General features: G+C 40.5%; 1 protein-coding gene across 2 annotated transcripts in view; it reads left to right on the forward strand.

Annotated features, from left to right (window-relative positions):
- Positions 1–17,632, forward strand: part of PAWR (pro-apoptotic WT1 regulator) — a 239,966-nt gene that overhangs the window by 118,162 nt on the left and 104,172 nt on the right. For both annotated transcript variants that reach the window (XM_029597126.1, XM_029597127.1), the window contains exon 3: positions 13,287–13,415. In XM_029597126.1, coding sequence (XP_029452986.1) covers positions 13,287–13,415 — 129 coding nt within the window. The remainder of the gene's footprint in view (positions 1–13,286; positions 13,416–17,632) is intronic.

Here is a 17,632-nt window from a genome sequence, read left to right on the forward strand (position 1 = left end):
ACACCTCAATAAATTGGTTAATCTCTAAGGTGTCACCTGCCTTGTCATTATGTATGTGTTGCTATTTACATGCATGACTTGCTAGAATTGTATGGCAAATGCACACGTGACAACTCATATACGGCTCGATCCAGTAAGGCCGCGGTAAAAACAGTGAGGTAGTGTCAGGCGCACCCTTCCTCCCCGCACGCACAGTTCTCTTCACTAACTCCCCGATACTCTCCTCTAATCGCATGCAAATGCATGCCGCGGCTGTGAAGCGTTAGGGAAGGGTTATGCCCGCGCAACCCATTTTACTGTATAGGCGCTGTAACAGCGCCTATACAGTAACCTGGGTGCGCTGGTACCTGTCATTTCAAATGACATTTGAAATGACAGGCACCAGGAAGTGTAAAAAAGTTTAAAAAGTGTAAAAAACAAAAAACCTGTGTGTTATATAAAAAAATAAAACAATTTTAAATACCTGTCGGAGGGCCGTGGGTCCAGGCGGCCGGTGGGCGGCGGGCAGCCATCAGCGGCATCCGGTAGTCCCTTCTCCCTTCCTCCCTCCCTCCCCTGCCTGGATGAGCGCCAAAATCGCACGGGCGGGTCGGCAGCGGGCGGGGGGGGGGGGGCGCAGCAGGATCCGGGGGCGGCGGGTAGGCAGCAGCGGGGGCGGGGGGGGCGGCGGGGGGGGGGGGGGGGGCGGCAGCAGGGGGGCGGCAGCAGGATCCGGGAGCGGCGGGTAGGCAGCAGCGGGGTCCGGGGGTGGCAGCGAGATCCGGGGAGCCAGCAGCGGCAGCATGTTCGATCGCGCAGGCAGGTAGGTGGCAAAGTAAAGATGGCCGCCAGCACGGGAAAATCGTGCAATTGGCCGCTGAAGACGTGACGTCACACCCCGTGACGCCAAACGTCGTGACGTCACGTCTTCAGCGGCCAATTGCACGATTTTCCCGTGCAGGCGGCCATCTTTACTTTGCCACCTACCTGCCTGCGCGATCGAACATGCTGCCGCTGCTGGCTCCCCGGATCTCGCTGCCACCCCCGGACCCCGCTGCTGCCTACCCGCCGCTCCCGGATCCTGCTGCCGCCCCCCCGCTGCCGCTGCCCCGGACCCCCCGGACCCCGCTGCTGCCTACCCGCCGCTCCCGGATCCTGCTGCCGCCCCCCCCCCCCCCGCTTGCCCGCCCCGCCCGTGCGATTTTGGCGCTCATCCAGGCAGGGGAGGAAGGGAGAAGGGACTACCGGATGCCGCTGATGGCTGCCCGCCGCCCACCGGCCGCCTGGACCCACGGCCCTCCGACAGGTATTTAAAATTGTTTTATTTTTTTATATAACACACAGGTTTTTTGTTTTTTACACTTTTTACACTTACCATAGCAGGCCCGAGCCTTGCTACTTTTTCGTTTGTTTTTTTTTGCCCTGGTCCCGTCCGGTCTCCTGCAGCCCCGTCCGGTCCGGACGGGGCTGCAGGAGACCGGACGGGACCAGGGCGGGTAAGCAATGTTTTTACCCTACACTACACTACACTAACTCCTACTAGGGGGAGGCGGTAAACTAGCAGGTTAAGGCCGCGGCAGAACAGCGGGTTACGGAGGAGATAATATCAGCGCCCGTTACAGTATCGCAGGGGAATAGCTAATTCCATCATTATACAGCTTTTTCGTTCATTTACATGCCGGGTGCGGAAAGGGTTATGCGTCTGTTTTCAGAAGCGATACGGACGCGTGAAACTGGACACTGTATCGCCGAACTGCCTTGCGCGCCCGAATTGTGCGCTACGAGCACGTTACAGACGGGCAATCCTCGAGCGGACGATACTGGATCGAGCTGATAGTAAGAGCCACAGTCGCAAATGTTAACTTAGTAATAGAAAAGTTGTTAGGGGTGGAATGGTGGAGGAGAAGGCATTTAAATTCAATAAGAAATCAATCCTACAGTGAAACAGCCTCCACACCATGTGATAAACACTCCCAAAGAAAATCAGTAAATTTTTCATACAGATTACTTTGAATTACATTGTTACCTCTGTTTGGAAATTTGCTACATCCAAAGTATTTTTAAATCTTGTTTTTCTTCTAGCTCGTCTGTGGTTTTTCTATTTTTTGGCAGAGCGTGTAACAGTTCTAATCTCACTGTTTCTCTCTTCTCAGTAAAACACAACATTCCTGATGATAATGGTTTGAGAAACTTGAGCAAGTTAGTAGATATGTTTGGGCCAAAGACTATCCTTTGAGGCCTGCATATCAATCATTTTCTTTTCTAGTTCAGCGTGTTATAATTCTGTTGCAGTTGAATGGATGGATTAATCACTTGATATTTTATTGTTTCTTGTTTCATGTCTCTAAGGGATGGGATAGCACTGCCAGCAAATACACACATATCAGCAAATGTCAGCTTGCTTGCTATTTTTGCATTGTTATAAAGATCATGAGGCTGACATGAATTCTGCACATAGTTTGCTTCTGGAGGATGATTTGTGTGACTTACATACAGTTGCTTGTGGAATCCTAGAATAATGAAACAAAAGTTGTGATTAATCACATCTCAGTAGCTTCCTCTGTATGAAAGAGGAATGGCCAATGTTTCCAGTTCAGATATTTTGTTGCTGCTTAGTTTAAGTTTTTCTGCCAGGGAAAACTTGCCATGAAAACAGTTGACATTCATCTTGTTTAAATGACTCTTGAGACCAAATAACATTATGCAAGTAATGAAGTATATTTTCAAAGAGGAACATCTATTTGGCAGTCACTATCGTTACACATAACATAGTAAATAATGGCAGATAAAGACCAATGGTCCATCCAGTTTGCCCAGCAAGTTGTTTACGGGAGTAACTGCCACTCTGTACAGGCTAGCCTCATGCAGAGATGTTCCACCTAAACTTAATTATAGATTACCCCATTTCTTCATTGCCATCCTTTAGCCTCTAGATATTCACAGTTTATCTCATGCCCTTTAGAATTCCATTATCATTCTTGTCTTCAACACCAAGGGCATTCCAGGCATCTCCCCCCCCCCCCCCCCCCCCCCCCCCCCCCCCCCAATCCAGTTGTACAGTTTCCTTTTCATCAGAAAAGGTTGGATGTTTGTGTATCATTTAATACCTTTCACGTATCTGAAGGTCAGTATCATATCTTCCCTGCACCTCTGCTCCTCCATGGTGTACATAGTTAGATCCTTCAACTCTTCTTATAAAACTTATGATACAGACCCCAAATCATTTTGGTTGCCCTTCTCTGGGCCACTTCCATCCCATCTCTATCCTTTTTGACAAGCCTTTCTTTAATGCAGATGATCCAACCATCTACTACTATAATTACTGGTCTAGCTTTTCAGTTAAGCTTTTTTCGTTCTCTGATCATGGCGCTTAGTTATGTATAGGGGCGGATTTTAAAAGGCCCGGCGCGCCTAAAGCCCCGGGACGCGCGTAAGTCCTGGGGCTTTCGAAAAGGGGAGGGAGGGGGCGTTCCTGAAATGATGCGGCGTTTCGGGGGCGTGGTCGAGGCCTCCGGACCAGCCCCCGGGACTGGAGGATGGAGCGGGGCTGACGGCAGACGCGCACAAAGTTACGCCTGCTTGAATGCAGGCGTAACTTTGCCGACAAAGGTGGGGGGGTTTTAGATAGGGCCGGGGGGGGGGTGGATAGGGAGGGGAAGGTGGGGGGAGGGCGAAGAAAAGTTCCCTCCGAGGCCGCTCCGAAATCGGAGCGGCCTCGGAGAGAACAGGCAGGCCGCGCTGGGCTCGGCGCGCACAGGTTGCACAAATGTGCACCCCCTTGCGCGCCGACTCCGGATTTTATAAGATGTGCGCGAACAAAAGTACGCGATCGGGCAAGTATTTAAAATCTGCCCCATAGTACTTATTTTGTAACTCTGATACTAGTTACCTGTATCCTTGTTTGATGTAATGCATTTGTTTAATGCTTTTCACGTTTCGCTGTAAACCGGTGTGATATGTAATTTTGCACATAAACATCGGTATATAAAAGTTCCAAATAAATAAATTTCCTGAACTGAACGCAGTACTCTGGGTGAGGCCTATACAAGAGCATTATCACCACCTTTTTTCCTGCTGGTTATTCCTCTCTATGTAGCCAAGCATCCATCTGCATTTACCCACCACCTTTTTACATCAATTCCTTCAGATTGCCAGACACAATCACCCAAGGTCGCTCTCCTGGTCTGTGCACATTTAGTCTTTTATCCACTATCAAATACAGCTCTTCTAGATGACTATACCCCAAATGCATGACTTGCAATTTATGGCATTGAATACAAGCTGCGAGACCTTTGACCATTCTTCAAGCTTTCTTAAATCACTTTTCATTCTCTCTGCTCCTTCAGGTGTGTGTACTTTGTTGCAGAGCTTAGTATCATCCACAAAAAGACAAACTTTTTCCCTCTAATTTTTCCATAATGTCGCTCATGAAGATGTTGTAGAGAACAGGTTCCAAAACCGATCCTTTTGGCACTCTAAGGATTAACATTGGAGTGCCTTCAGAGTAGATTCCGTTTTACCATTACACTCTTGTTTCCTGTTAGTCAACCAATTTGTAAGCCATTTCACCACCTTGGCAACATTCTCAGGCTTCTCATTTTATTTATGAGCTTCCTATGCAGTTCGGTATCAAAAATGTTTCTAAAATCCAAGTAAATCACATCGAATGCTCTTCTCTGATCTAGTTCTCTAGACACCCAATCAAATAAAATCAGACTTGTTTTGACAAGATCTTCCTTTGGTGAAACCACGTTGTCTCATGTCCAGAAACCCACTGGATTGTAGATAGTTCATTATCCTTTTCCTTCAGCAGAGTTTCTATTAATTTACCCACTACTGAGGTAAGGCTAACCAGTCTGTAGTTTCCAGTCTCTCCTCTCTATCACCTTTGAAGTGGGACCATAACTGTTCTTCTCCAGTCTTGCAGCACCACTTCGGTTTCCAGGGATCTATTGAACAGGTTTTTCAGTGGATCCACCAGCACATCTCTGAGCTTCCTCAGTGTCATGAAATGTATCTTATCTGGTCCCATAGTTTTGTTTACTTTGTTTTCCCAGTTATTCCAATACATTCTTTTCTATAAATGGGGTTGCATCTATCCCATTCCCATTCTTGCTTTTGTCAACCAGCAGTGGTCCTTTTCTAGAGTCTTTAATAGTGAACACCAAACTGAAGTGTTTGTTTAATATTCCTGCTATTTTGTCATCATTCTTCATACATTGCTCCTTGTTTCCTTTCAGTGAAAGGAGGAAGGCTTCTGGCCTTCCTCCTTTCACTGACATCTGAAAAATGTCACCTCTCTTTACCTCATTGGCAGTTCTTTATTCCGCTTGACTTTTTTGCTTTCCCCATTTCTTTTAGTCTCCTTCAGCTTCAGGTTTTCATCCCTGTGTTATGCTGTTTGGGATCCTTTGTATTTCTTGAACACTATTCTCTTTGCCTTTATTTTCTTTTTTTAGCCATCTCCTTTGAAAACCAGATCTGTTTCTTTTTTTGTTACTTTGTTCTTTTTTGTTGTTTACATAAAAATTTGCTGCCTTTGTAATAACTCCTTTCAATTTGGCCTACTTTTGGTCTACTTCATCAGTCTTCTCCCAGTCATTTAGCTTTCCTCAAGGTATGTGTCCATTTTACCAAAGTCTGCATTCTTGAAGTCCAAAACTTGGGTCTTTGTGTGTCTTCTCTCCATCCTGATTGTTAATCGACCCATACTGTCTGATGGTCACTGGTGCTCAGGTGAGAACCTACTTGGACATTAGAGACATTATCCTCATTTGTGAGCACTAGGTCAAAAATCACTGCCTCTCTTGTGGGTTCCATCACCATTTGTTTTAGCAGAGTCCCTTGAAAGATATCCCCTGTCACTCTACTTTTTGTAGATTCTGCAGTAGAGATACTCCGATTCACATATGGCAGATTGAAGACTCCAACAAGCAATGCTTCAACTTTTTTTCTTACCTTCTGGATGTCTGACCAGATCTTTGTCCAGTTGTTCTGTTTGAATTGGAGAGTCTGTAGACCACTCCAGTATAAGTGGAAGCCCCATCTTTTTTTTTTTTTTTTGACAGCTCATAGTGCTATTTCCCTACCCCATTCCCCTTATATTTCAGTTGCATGGATATTTTTTAACATAAAGAGCTGCTCCTCCCTATTTTCTGTCCTCTGTCCTTCCCTAACATGTTATAGCCATATCATACCTGCACAACCACGGCTCACTACCTCAAAATTTATCAACTGACAAAAAACAAGTATATTTGAGGTTTAATGCTTAAAAGCATATATTATGAATTTATAACGCTTAAACAAGCTTTACCGGGGAAGGTATCAGATAGGAGTGCTCACAGTCTCACAGGCTCTTGCCCTATACAGGGCTACAACCCTTCTCATGTATCGGCACTGTTAAATCACGTCATTTACCATTACCCCAAGGTAAACCTGTTTTATGCGTGTTCTATAAAATCACCAAAAAAATTTTTCTTAAAAGATTTTGTCTTTTTTACCCGTGAAAACCAATCACCATTATATTGTTATGTGATCTCTCTATTCAATAAAATTAATTAATACTATAACTTAGTAAAATTACTTATCTTTTACTTATTGTGTGCTCATTTGTTATCGGCTGACTTCCTGCCCGACATTGCCAATGTTTCGGCGCATCAAATGCGCCTGCTTCAGGGGCTTACTGTTCAATATTCTACAAAAAAACACATTTTCATTAATATCCTTTCATGAATACGTTTCTTAATGACTGAACACTCAATGGTACTCACTGTTTGCGTTGGCACTTTTTCACCCACTCTCTCACAGCGTTCAAATATGGCGCCTAAACACCTTCTCTGTCTCAATGCCGGAAATGAATATGCTCTTTATTTCCTGTCACGCATCGTTACAACGCCTATCAGCTGATTTGCCTAGAACACGGACCAATCGACCTCCTTATTGAGCCCATCTGGGGCTACTGTTTGTAATTTGAAAATCCATTTTTGCTCGTGTTGTAATAAACGTAAGTTTAAATTACCTCCTCTTTCGTCCTGTTCCATCACCTCTAACACTGTACTTTTCAAATTCCAAAAATCATGTGATTTATCAACACAATGTTGCACCAACGGGGCCTCCAATCTATTACGTTTCAATGCACTCTTATGCTCTATTAAGCGAGTTTTCAGCTGTCTTGTTGTTTTGCCTATATAAAATAGGCCACAAGGGCACCATATAGTGTATACTACAAAGCTCAAACTGCAGTTTGACTTTTTTATAGGTTTAAACTTTTGAAGTTTATTTGAGGGAATATTGATGTTAGAATGAGCTAATGGGCACATCACGCATGACCCACATGCAGAATGTCCTTCTCGATTCACTACATACTGTGGGGAACTCTGAAAATGTGATCTCACTACTTGGTCTTTTATATTTATTCCTCTTTGAAAAGCTATTAATGGTTGAGATCCAAAAACTGTGTGTACTTGAAGGACGTTCCAGTGGCGTCTAATACTGCGTGCTACCTCATTCGCCCCTTGGGAATACGGCAAAACACATGTTAGACTTGATGAAGTTTTTCTCTGTTGTGGTTGTAACAAATTTTCTCTGTAGTTCCAACGTGCTCTCTTGCAAGCTTGTTTTACAATTTTTAACGGGTAACCCCGGTCTAAAAATCTCTGGCTCATTTCATGTGATCTAACTTTATATTCTCCTATTGTTGAACACAGTTTTCTGAGCCTTAAAAATTGGCCAAACGGGATACTGTTTTTTAAAGGAGACGGATGACAACTTGAGTATTCCAACAGTGTGTTCCGATCAGTTGGCTTTTGATAAATCGTAAAGAAGAACTTATGTTCTTTGATTGAGATTTTTATGTCCAGAAAAGAGACCGAATTCTGATGAAAAATATAAGTGAATTGTAAAGCTTGTTCACATGTATTTAACCATTGAATAAACTCTTTAAATAGAGCTTCAGTGCCTCTCCACACTATAAAGATGTCATCGATAAATCGACGCCATACCAAAATGTTCTGTTGGTATGGAGAAATTGATAGCCACTGTGATTCAAAGTGTCCTACATAAAGACTCGCGACACTAGGGGCCATTGTGGCTCCCATCGCGGTGCCTCCCACCTGTTGATAATACACTTTATCAAAAACAAAAAAATTTTTTTTCAAAGCCAAAGCGGCTAATTCAACTATAAAAGTAACTGGTGGGTGAATCTTTGAGGATTGTGTTGTTAACTGGGAATGAATCACTTGCAAAGCCCCTTCTTGGGGCACGTTCGTATAAAGAGACACGATGTCAATTGTGGCTAAAGAAACTTCTTCAAAAGGAATATTTAAAGTTTCTAAATACTGTATTAAATCTCCAGAATCTCGAACATACGAGGGCAAGGAGGGTACAAGAGGACGTAGAAATGTATCCACATATTGAGAAAGAGGTTCAAGCAATGAACCTCGTGATGAAATAATAGGACGTCCCGGAGGGTTCTCTAGAGAACCTCGGTCTCTTTTCTGGACATAAAAATCTCAATCAAAGAACATAAGTTCTTCTTTACGATTTATCAAATGCCAACTGATCGGAACACACTGTTGGAATACTCAAGTTGTCATCCGTCTCCTTTAAAAAACAGTATCCCGTTTGGCCAATTTTTAAGGCTCAGAAAACTGTGTTCAACAATAGGAGAATATAAAGTTAGATCACATGAAATGAGCCAGAGATTTTTAGACCGGGGTTACCCGTTAAAAATTGTAAAACAAGCTTGCAAGAGAGCACGTTGGAACTACAGAGAAAATTTGTTACAACCACAACAGAGAAAAACTTCATCAAGTCTAACATGTGTTTTGCCGTATTCCCAAGGGGCGAATGAGGTAGCACGCAGTATTAGACGCCACTGGAACGTCCTTCAAGTACACACAGTTTTTGGATCTCAACCATTAATAGCTTTTCAAAGAGGAATAAATATAAAAGACCAAGTAGTGAGATCACATTTTCAGAGTTCCCCACAGTATGTAGTGAATCGAGAAGGACATTCTGCATGTGGGTCATGCGTGATGTGCCCATTAGCTCATTCTAACATCAATATTCCCTCAAATAAACTTCAAAGTTTAAACCTATAAAAAAGTCAAACTGCAGTTTGAGCTTTGTAGTATACACTATATGGTGCCCTTGTGGCCTATTTTATATAGGCAAAACAACAAGACAGCTGAAAACTCGCTTAATAGAGCATAAGAGTGCATTGAAACGTAATAGATTGGAGGCCCCGTTGGTGCAACATTGTGTTGATAAATCACATGATTTTTGGAATTTGAAAAGTACAGTGTTAGAGGTGATGGAACAGGACGAAAGAGGAGGTAATTTAAACTTACGTTTATTACAACACGAGCAAAAATGGATTTTCAAATTACAAACAGTAGCCCCAGATGGGCTCAATAAGGAGGTCGATTGGTCCGTGTTCTAGGCAAATCAGCTGATAGGCGTTGTAACGATGCGTGACAGGAAATAAAGAGCATATTCATTTCCGGCATTGAGACAGAGAAGGTGTTTAGGCGCCATATTTGAACGCTGTGAGAGAGTGGGTGAAAAAGTGCCAACGCAAACAGTGAGTACCATTGAGTGTTCAGTCATTAAGAAACGTATTCATGAAAGGATATTAATGAAAATGTGTTTTTTGTAGAATATTGAACAGTAAGCCCCTGAAGCAGGCGCATTTGATGCGCCGAAACATTGGCAATGTCGGGCAGGAAGTCAGCCGATAACAAATGAGCACACAATAAGTAAAAGATAAGTAATTTTACTAAGTTATAGTATTAATTAATTTTATTGAATAGAGAGATCACATAACAATATAATGGTGATTGGTTTTCACGGGTAAAAAAGACAATCTTTTAAGAAAAATTTTTTTGGTGATTTTATAGAACACGCATAAAACAGGTTTACCTTGGGGTAATGGTAAATGACGTGATTTAACAGTGCCGATACATGAGAAGGGTTGTAGCCCTGTATAGGGCAAGAGCCTGTGAGACTGTGAGCACTCCTATCTGATACCTTCCCCGGTAAAGCTTGTTTAAGCGTTATAAATTCATAATATATGCTTTTAAGCATTAAACCTCAAATATACTTGTTTTTTGTCAATAGCCATATCATAACCATGTCTCTCTAATAGCAAAATTGTTCAAATCCCTCCTCCACCATTAGGGTCTGCAATTTGGGATTTTATTGCTCAGACTATGAATATTTATAGTCAGAAAAGGCTGACCATGTGTCTAATCTTCTTTCCTAAATTCTGGAAATCGTTCTGTACTGTTTGGATATTGTTTCTAGCAAGTCATTTGTCTCCAGATGGGATGATATTGATGATAGAATCCTTACTTTCTTTTGTAATTTCATTGACTACCTGGTTTGCAATTCTACCAACTGAAGATCCTGGAAGGTATTTAACTATGTCCCCATCAAAATGAATTCCCAAACTAGTTCCTCTGAATCTCCTAGCAGAAGTATCTTTGTTTTAGGACAGTTGATGATAATAAAGGGTTTTTGAGTGCATTGGGTGTAGTCTTCCCTTTTAGATACCACTTCATTTTCTATTGCTGGCTCATATTCATTTTACAATGCAGAAAAGGAATTATGTAAAGGTGTCATTGGGAAAAGTGGGTGTTTCTTCTTCACAGGCCTTATTCTACCTGAGTTCACTGTAATCCATTTATTCCTGGATTTCTGATTTTGGTGTGGGAGTGAGGGGCAGATATCCTGGATACTGCACAGTAGGGAGATTGAATGTCTCTGGCTTTCAGGTTTTGTTCTGCTGGAACCCACTATAATTCATTTATTCCTTGATTTCTGAATCCTCTGTGGGAATTGGCTGAGATGTTCTGGACACTGCAAGGTAGAGGTGGGGAGGGAGGGATTTGAAATTGACAATTCTTCTTTTAGATGAAGTAGTTCCTTTTGCATTGTAGACAGTTGAAGTCTAATTGGACAATCCTTAAGTCTCCAAATGGTATGCCTTGGGAAGCACCACAATTGGTACATTGAATAAGAGACATTCTGCTCATAAGTGTTGGTGAGGATGACTTGTAATGTGTTATCTTGACTAACAGATTGCTATTTAGATCTATTATTACTCACTTAACCTAAGCCTTTAGAAGAACTAATTAAGAATAAAATAGCTAGGGGTAAGTGGCTGAGAGGCATAGTGGGAGGGAATAAACTCCTTTAGTTGCAAGCCTTTTTTTAAATCTTAGATTACTGCAATGCCATCCTGCTAGGCCTTCCCAAAAATACCATACAACCCCTCCAAATACTTCAAAATGTGGCCACCCACATTCTCACCAACACCCACAGAAACGACCACATTAACCCTGTACTCAGAGTTGCACTGGCTCCCTATCACATCCCAGATCCTCTACAAGACCCTTACACTCATCCATAAATCCCTACACAATCGAAACATGTGCTGGTTTAATGACTATCTACTATTTCGCACCTCTACAAAACCCACCAGAAACCAATACTTGGCAACCCTACACACCCCATCACCTAAACGTACCAACCTCTCCTCCACCAAAGGCAGTGCTCTCTCCATTTCAGGCCCTACAATATGGAACACTCTGCCCACCAACATACGCCAAGAGCTCTGCCCGAAGAAATTTAAGCAAAACCTAAAGACCTGGCTTTTCAAGCAGGCTTATATTTGAACTGCCCCTCTCTCACAAAGCACCTAGAGCTTCCCTACCCCACCCTCCATTTCTGCCCTCGCAGTACTTTCCACCGATGCGGTTTGTTATACAGCCCCTAACCAATAATACAGTATTCCTCTACGCTTGCCCCCAGATGATATTTATTGGCCTTCACAGCTATTTGACTAATGATTATGCCACACTGTGTAAATATTTTGACCCTGATTTTGCGATAGGTTGTTATCCCTCTCTAATATATATACTAGATGTAAAGCATATGTTTATACTCCTTGTTCCTCTATTCGATCTTAATTTTAACCTGTTGCTATATTATAGCTGTTCATAATACAGATCATATTTCTAAGCTGTTTATAATATAGTTCATAGTTCTCTGTAAAGCCTGTTTGCTATATTGTAGTTTTATGTAAACCGATGTGATGTTCCCCTACTAATGTCAGTATATAAAAATTTTCAAATAACAGGAATTTAAAATAAGGTTATCAAAAGATTCTTAAGTTCTAAACAGAGAAGGAAGTGATTTCAGAAACTCAAGCAGCACAGATCAGGCAGAATACCAGCAAGATAAGGGCAAACAATACTATGGCAAATTTAAATAAATGGCTAGCTAAAGTCCATAAACTGCTATTAATCAATAGGGAATAGCCACTGCTTGTTGCAGGCATTAATAGCATGGGATCTCTTTAATGTTTGGGTACTTGTGACTTGGAGTGGCCACTGTTGGAGAAATAATATTGGGCTTGATGGGCCCTTGGTCTGACCTAGTATGGCATGTCTTATTCTTATTCTTAACTGTTTAGAACTTAACGTATTCTTAAGTTTTAAACAGAATCTGTTGCTAGATACTTGAAGTCAACCCTCATTGATAAAGTCAAAGGCAAATATATCCTAGTCAAAATTTAGTGACCCCCTTATGAATGGAGATACTAAATTTTGAGTTGACCCATTGATTGTAGGTTCACTTGCCTGGTAGGCTCGCATTGCATTACCATTTGGGGTAAAGGACCATACTATTAGAGCAGCATTGAGGCTATCAAAATGGGCTTAATTCTGAGACAGCCCATTATGAAGCAGATCATGAGAAGAAGCTATAACCAGCAATGACACACAAGATTTGGTTTGCACCTACTGTGATCCTGGAGAGAGAGAGAGAGAGGCATAAGTAGAGCCTTATCTGTCAGAATGGATGGGAACTAACAATATATATATATAGTTTGTATTTGGGTCAGTCTAGTATTGACAGCTCACTGGTACAATAACTAAGAAATATATTCTCTAAATCACATCCACTTCTGCTAGCAATAAAGCCCACTGTCGAGAGAATTTTATTTTTTGGAAAAGGAATTAAAAAAAAACCTAAATTCTTCTTTAACATGCTGGTTCACCTGAAAATCCTATTAAACTTTTTTGCCTGAGTCCACTGATATTTATAGTTGACTGGTTGACAGTATCCAAAATCTTAGATCTGTAAAATTTCCATTCTGTATTAATCTGGAATCTTTTATGGTCAAATTTGCTATTATGATTTGTCTATGGAATATTTCATTGGTGTATTTGGGTTTTTTTTTCTTGCTGCTATTTTTTGTCACAGGCTCACAGCTGACATTTGTCAAACTTTTGTTTTTTAAGAGTCCTGATGAGTATGATGATGATGAATCGGGGCAGAAGGAGCGGAAAAGGGAAGATACTGTTACACAACGCAACACCGTGCAGAACGAATCTTTAAACATAGATCCCAACGATTCATTTGTACAACAGGTGAGTTTAAAATTTCATACCACCATGCATTTTTTCCATCAGTTGACCATAATGTAATCTATTAAAGAATTTCAAATATCAGAATTTGAATGCAACCATCAGTTTGTGGGCAGATTTATTTTCTGTAGTTTAAATACTTGATATTTTTTTTTTTATCGGTTATATTTGTTTGTTCTTCTGATCTTTTATTTATAAGAATATCCTAGATGGGTTCACCTAATTCTACCCATCTTGTTTTAAGTCTTGCTTTCCCAGTTCATTCTGAAAATAGGATATCCTATCTTTATGGTTACATTAACAGTAATGTAGTTAGTCAATAAGGGGGAGAAGTGCTTGTAGGAGAAGCTTGGCCTTCTAATTAAATCAGTGGACTAATATAGGAAAACTCCTGGGACTTGAATTCAATACCTCCCTCCGGCACTGACTAGGACCCTCTTTTGCGATGAGTGGAGACTGCTACATTCTCAGTTTGAGCAATTCAAAACCAGCAGACAAGTTCGGTGTGAGATCAAACTCATGCACATTAAAAGTTATACTGCATACAGCCCCTGAGGCAGCCCCGTGTGCAGGCGAAACTTGGCCTGAGTCGGGCACAATATATAAAGAATACATCTCCATTCATTTAAAGTTTTCAAACTGACAACTCCTTGGCATCTAACCTATTTTGTTGCCCTCATGGCTTTCTTAGATAGCCTACCCTCCTGTTTTATCAGTCCCTCTTAAAACAAGACATTTTTCTTAATCTGGCTTTATCAATTAAATTATATTTTTTGTATTAGAACTTTTCCCCCAAGCAAGTGATGCGTTTCTCCTCCGACATTGACCAAGGTGACCATGCAGAACTGCATAAAATTAACTCTGTTGGAATGTTTATCTTCTGTTAAACATGTCAAAAGGTGCCTCAAGATGCAGAAAGGGTTCCCCACCCCCTACAGAAAAATCTAGATGCATCCTTTGCAACAGCTATTTGCTGTTAGATCGTACACCAGCCGGAGTTGAGAATTAAGGATTCTCATCCTAGCATTCCACTAGGTTTATATATTGTTACACTTAACAGGCTAGACTTTGCCAGTGAGCCTGCAAAGACTCATTTCGCAGATCTCCTTTCAGCTGCGTTCTATGCTGTAATTAAATTAAGTGATTATTATTCCATGCAGTCCACAGATTACCATCTTAAAAGGGCACTAGGGTATACTTCATTGCCTACTAACAGTGTTCTGCATATTTCTGAGCCAAAGCATCAGGTTCTTACAGGCAGGTATTTTGTAAATGCATAATACAGAGTCCAGGAGCACATTCTTGTCTGTGGTGATGATTACATTCCTTCTTTTATTCCCTTCCCTAAAATCGAAGAGAGAGAGACTGTGGCATTTGTCTAAGCATGAACATGTAAATAATCCTTTTCATTTTTAGTAGGCAGAAAACCGTACGGCCCCAGATACTGTTTGCATACCTTCTTTATGTATAAGACAACTGCATGATTTAGAAATGTATATACTTTATTACACCTTTGGGACATCATACTATACCATCTGAGGTTGAAAGTTTCCATAGTGAATAAGCAGAATTTGTGTGTTAGTTGTGAGAGTTTTAACAAAATGCTTTTTATAAAGCACTGCTTTCTAGTGAGCTATAACTTTTTTTTATTTTTTTAACCAGTTATACTTAATTCCTTGTTTCCTACAGAAAATCAGCCCATATAAAGCAACTAAGTCATCTATATTCCATGAGTAACTTTCCCTGGCAGAATATAAACACAGACAGAAAAAAGTATACAATAGCTTAAAATTAGTACTTAATATGTGCCCTGTTGATGTGCTCAAGGATTTACCCCTTACCCCTACCCTCACCCTGATCTTCCCAGTCTGTCATTTTTAACAGAAGAGTAAGACTTAATTAGGCAAAACTAATATTTTAAATTTGGTGGTTGCAGAAAAATATAAAAACATTTTCTTGGCTTTTATTTCACTTTTAAGACCAAATTGTTCTTTAAATCTTTGAAACTTTAGAGTATAATACTGAGGTGCTGCCTGAACCATGTTTAATAGCACCTTAAATTAACACAAAATCAAAGAATTAGTACAGCATAAACAGCTGGAGAGTTATCCCAGGATGGAGATTCTTAAACTTGGTACAGTTTAATAACTTTCATAAAAAAGAAATGTATGAAATTTGAACATGCTGGCTGATGTCCTTATGACGTAGTGTGCTTTTTTTTTTTTTTTTTAGTGTGTTTCCATCAGATATTTTGAATTCAATTGAGACACACTTAAGAGGCAAAAGTTGAGTCTATGAAGTAAACATGTCTCTCATGCTCAGCATATAATAATCTATTTTGCTGGCCTGCAATATTACTGAACGTAGCATAGCCGGGTGCATTCTGGAGTCAGGTCTGGCATGCTGCTAAGAGTCTGATGCAAGACCTTTGCTAGGAAAAGAGAAACATCTTCTTTAAAATGAGTTCTTTGCTTTGGCCTTTACTGAGGCGTATGTTGTGGAGATGGCCACCTTAGTAGAAATCTTTCGAAGGTGGTGATTCAGAGGAATTGAAGTAAATAAATGAGAAACTGTAAAATGTAGTAGAGCAACTTGACAAAGATCACCAGGCCTAGATGGTATTCACCCCAGCGTTTTAAAAACTCAGATATGAACATATTATAGATTGCTAGAAACAGGTACCGGTATATCGTTCATTAAATTCCACCACTGTGGTCAATGGAACACCAGTTTTTAAAGGCTACAGGTATGATCCTAGAAACTAGAGGTCAGTGAGCTCAAAATTAGTACCGGGCAAAATAGAAGCTGTTCTTAAGAATACAATTATTAGTCATATCTGTAAACATGGCTTAATGGGGAAGACCAAGTCAAAAAAAATTCTGAAGGAAAAATAGCTCAATTCTCTCACATAATAAATATAAAATCAGTATAGAAAGAGAATAATTGTTACAAAATACTTCAAATTACCTTTGATTTTGTTTAAAAAAATTGTTAAAATTTTCATAGATTTTCACATTGTCAAAATGAATAAATATACACACTTCAGTGTCGTTAAATGTGAGCAATATACATGACATGTTTTTTAGTTGTGGAACATGTCAGAAAAAATGTACAATCATACGGCAATCCCATACATCTTTCTCATAAACATAGTTGTACATATACAAATATATAACAATTAAAGTGATGAAGTTTCATGAAATGTTACTACAACGATGTACTAGTAACAAAGTTCACCAAGTTGCCAAGAACAAATAACATCTTAAAGCGTGCTTCGCATATTGAATTGCATTCCTCTTCATGAATTATACTTTTTGTTAAAAGGTGAAAAACCTGCTGCTGCTTCAAAAGATTCAGCAAACTATGGCGAAGAGCCAACATGGATTCAGCCAACAGAAGTCTTGCCTGTTCGGTGTACTAAAATATTTTAAAGATGTAAATAAACATGTAGATAAGGGTGAGTTGGTCAAATATAGTGTCTCTGGTTTTTCAGACTGCATTTGATAAAGTCCCTCATAAGACTTCTCAGGAAAATTACAGAAGTCATGGGATAAGAGGCAATGTCCTACTGTGGATTGGTAATAGAATAAATCTAAATGGTCAGTTTTCCCAATAGAAAGAAATGAATAGTGAAGTGCCCCAGGGATCTGTATTGCGACTGATGTCTCATAAGAATCCTTCAGAAAATCAAAAAGTTCCATGGTGAGACTGCACTTTGAGTATTGTGTGCATTTCTGGTTGCCACATCTCAGAAAAGATATAGTTACACTGGAGAAGGGCAACCAAAATGATAAAGGGGATGGAATGGCTCCCCTATGAGGAAAGGCTGAAGAGATTAGGGATGTTCAGCTTGGAGAAGAGAGGGCTGAGGGGGGGGGGGATATGATAGAGGTCTATAAAATCAGAGGATTAGAATGGGTAAATGTGAGTCGATTTACTCTTTCAGATAATAGTACTAGGAGGCACTTCATGAAGTTAGAACATGTAGTAAGTATGTTTAAAACAAATTGGAGAAAATTCTTTTTCACCCAACACACAATTAAGCTCTGGAATTCATTGCCAGAGAATATGGTTAGGTCAATTAGTGTAGCTAGGTTTAAAAAGGTTTGAATGAGTTCCTAGAAGAGAAGTCCATAAACTATTAATCAAGTTGACTTAGGGAATAGCCACTGCTATTACTGGCATTAGTAGTATGGGATCTATTTAATGTTTAGGTACTT

Source organism: Rhinatrema bivittatum, chromosome 4, assembly GCF_901001135.1.
Source record: "Rhinatrema bivittatum chromosome 4, aRhiBiv1.1, whole genome shotgun sequence".
NCBI classification, from domain to species: domain Eukaryota; kingdom Metazoa; phylum Chordata; class Amphibia; order Gymnophiona; family Rhinatrematidae; genus Rhinatrema; species Rhinatrema bivittatum.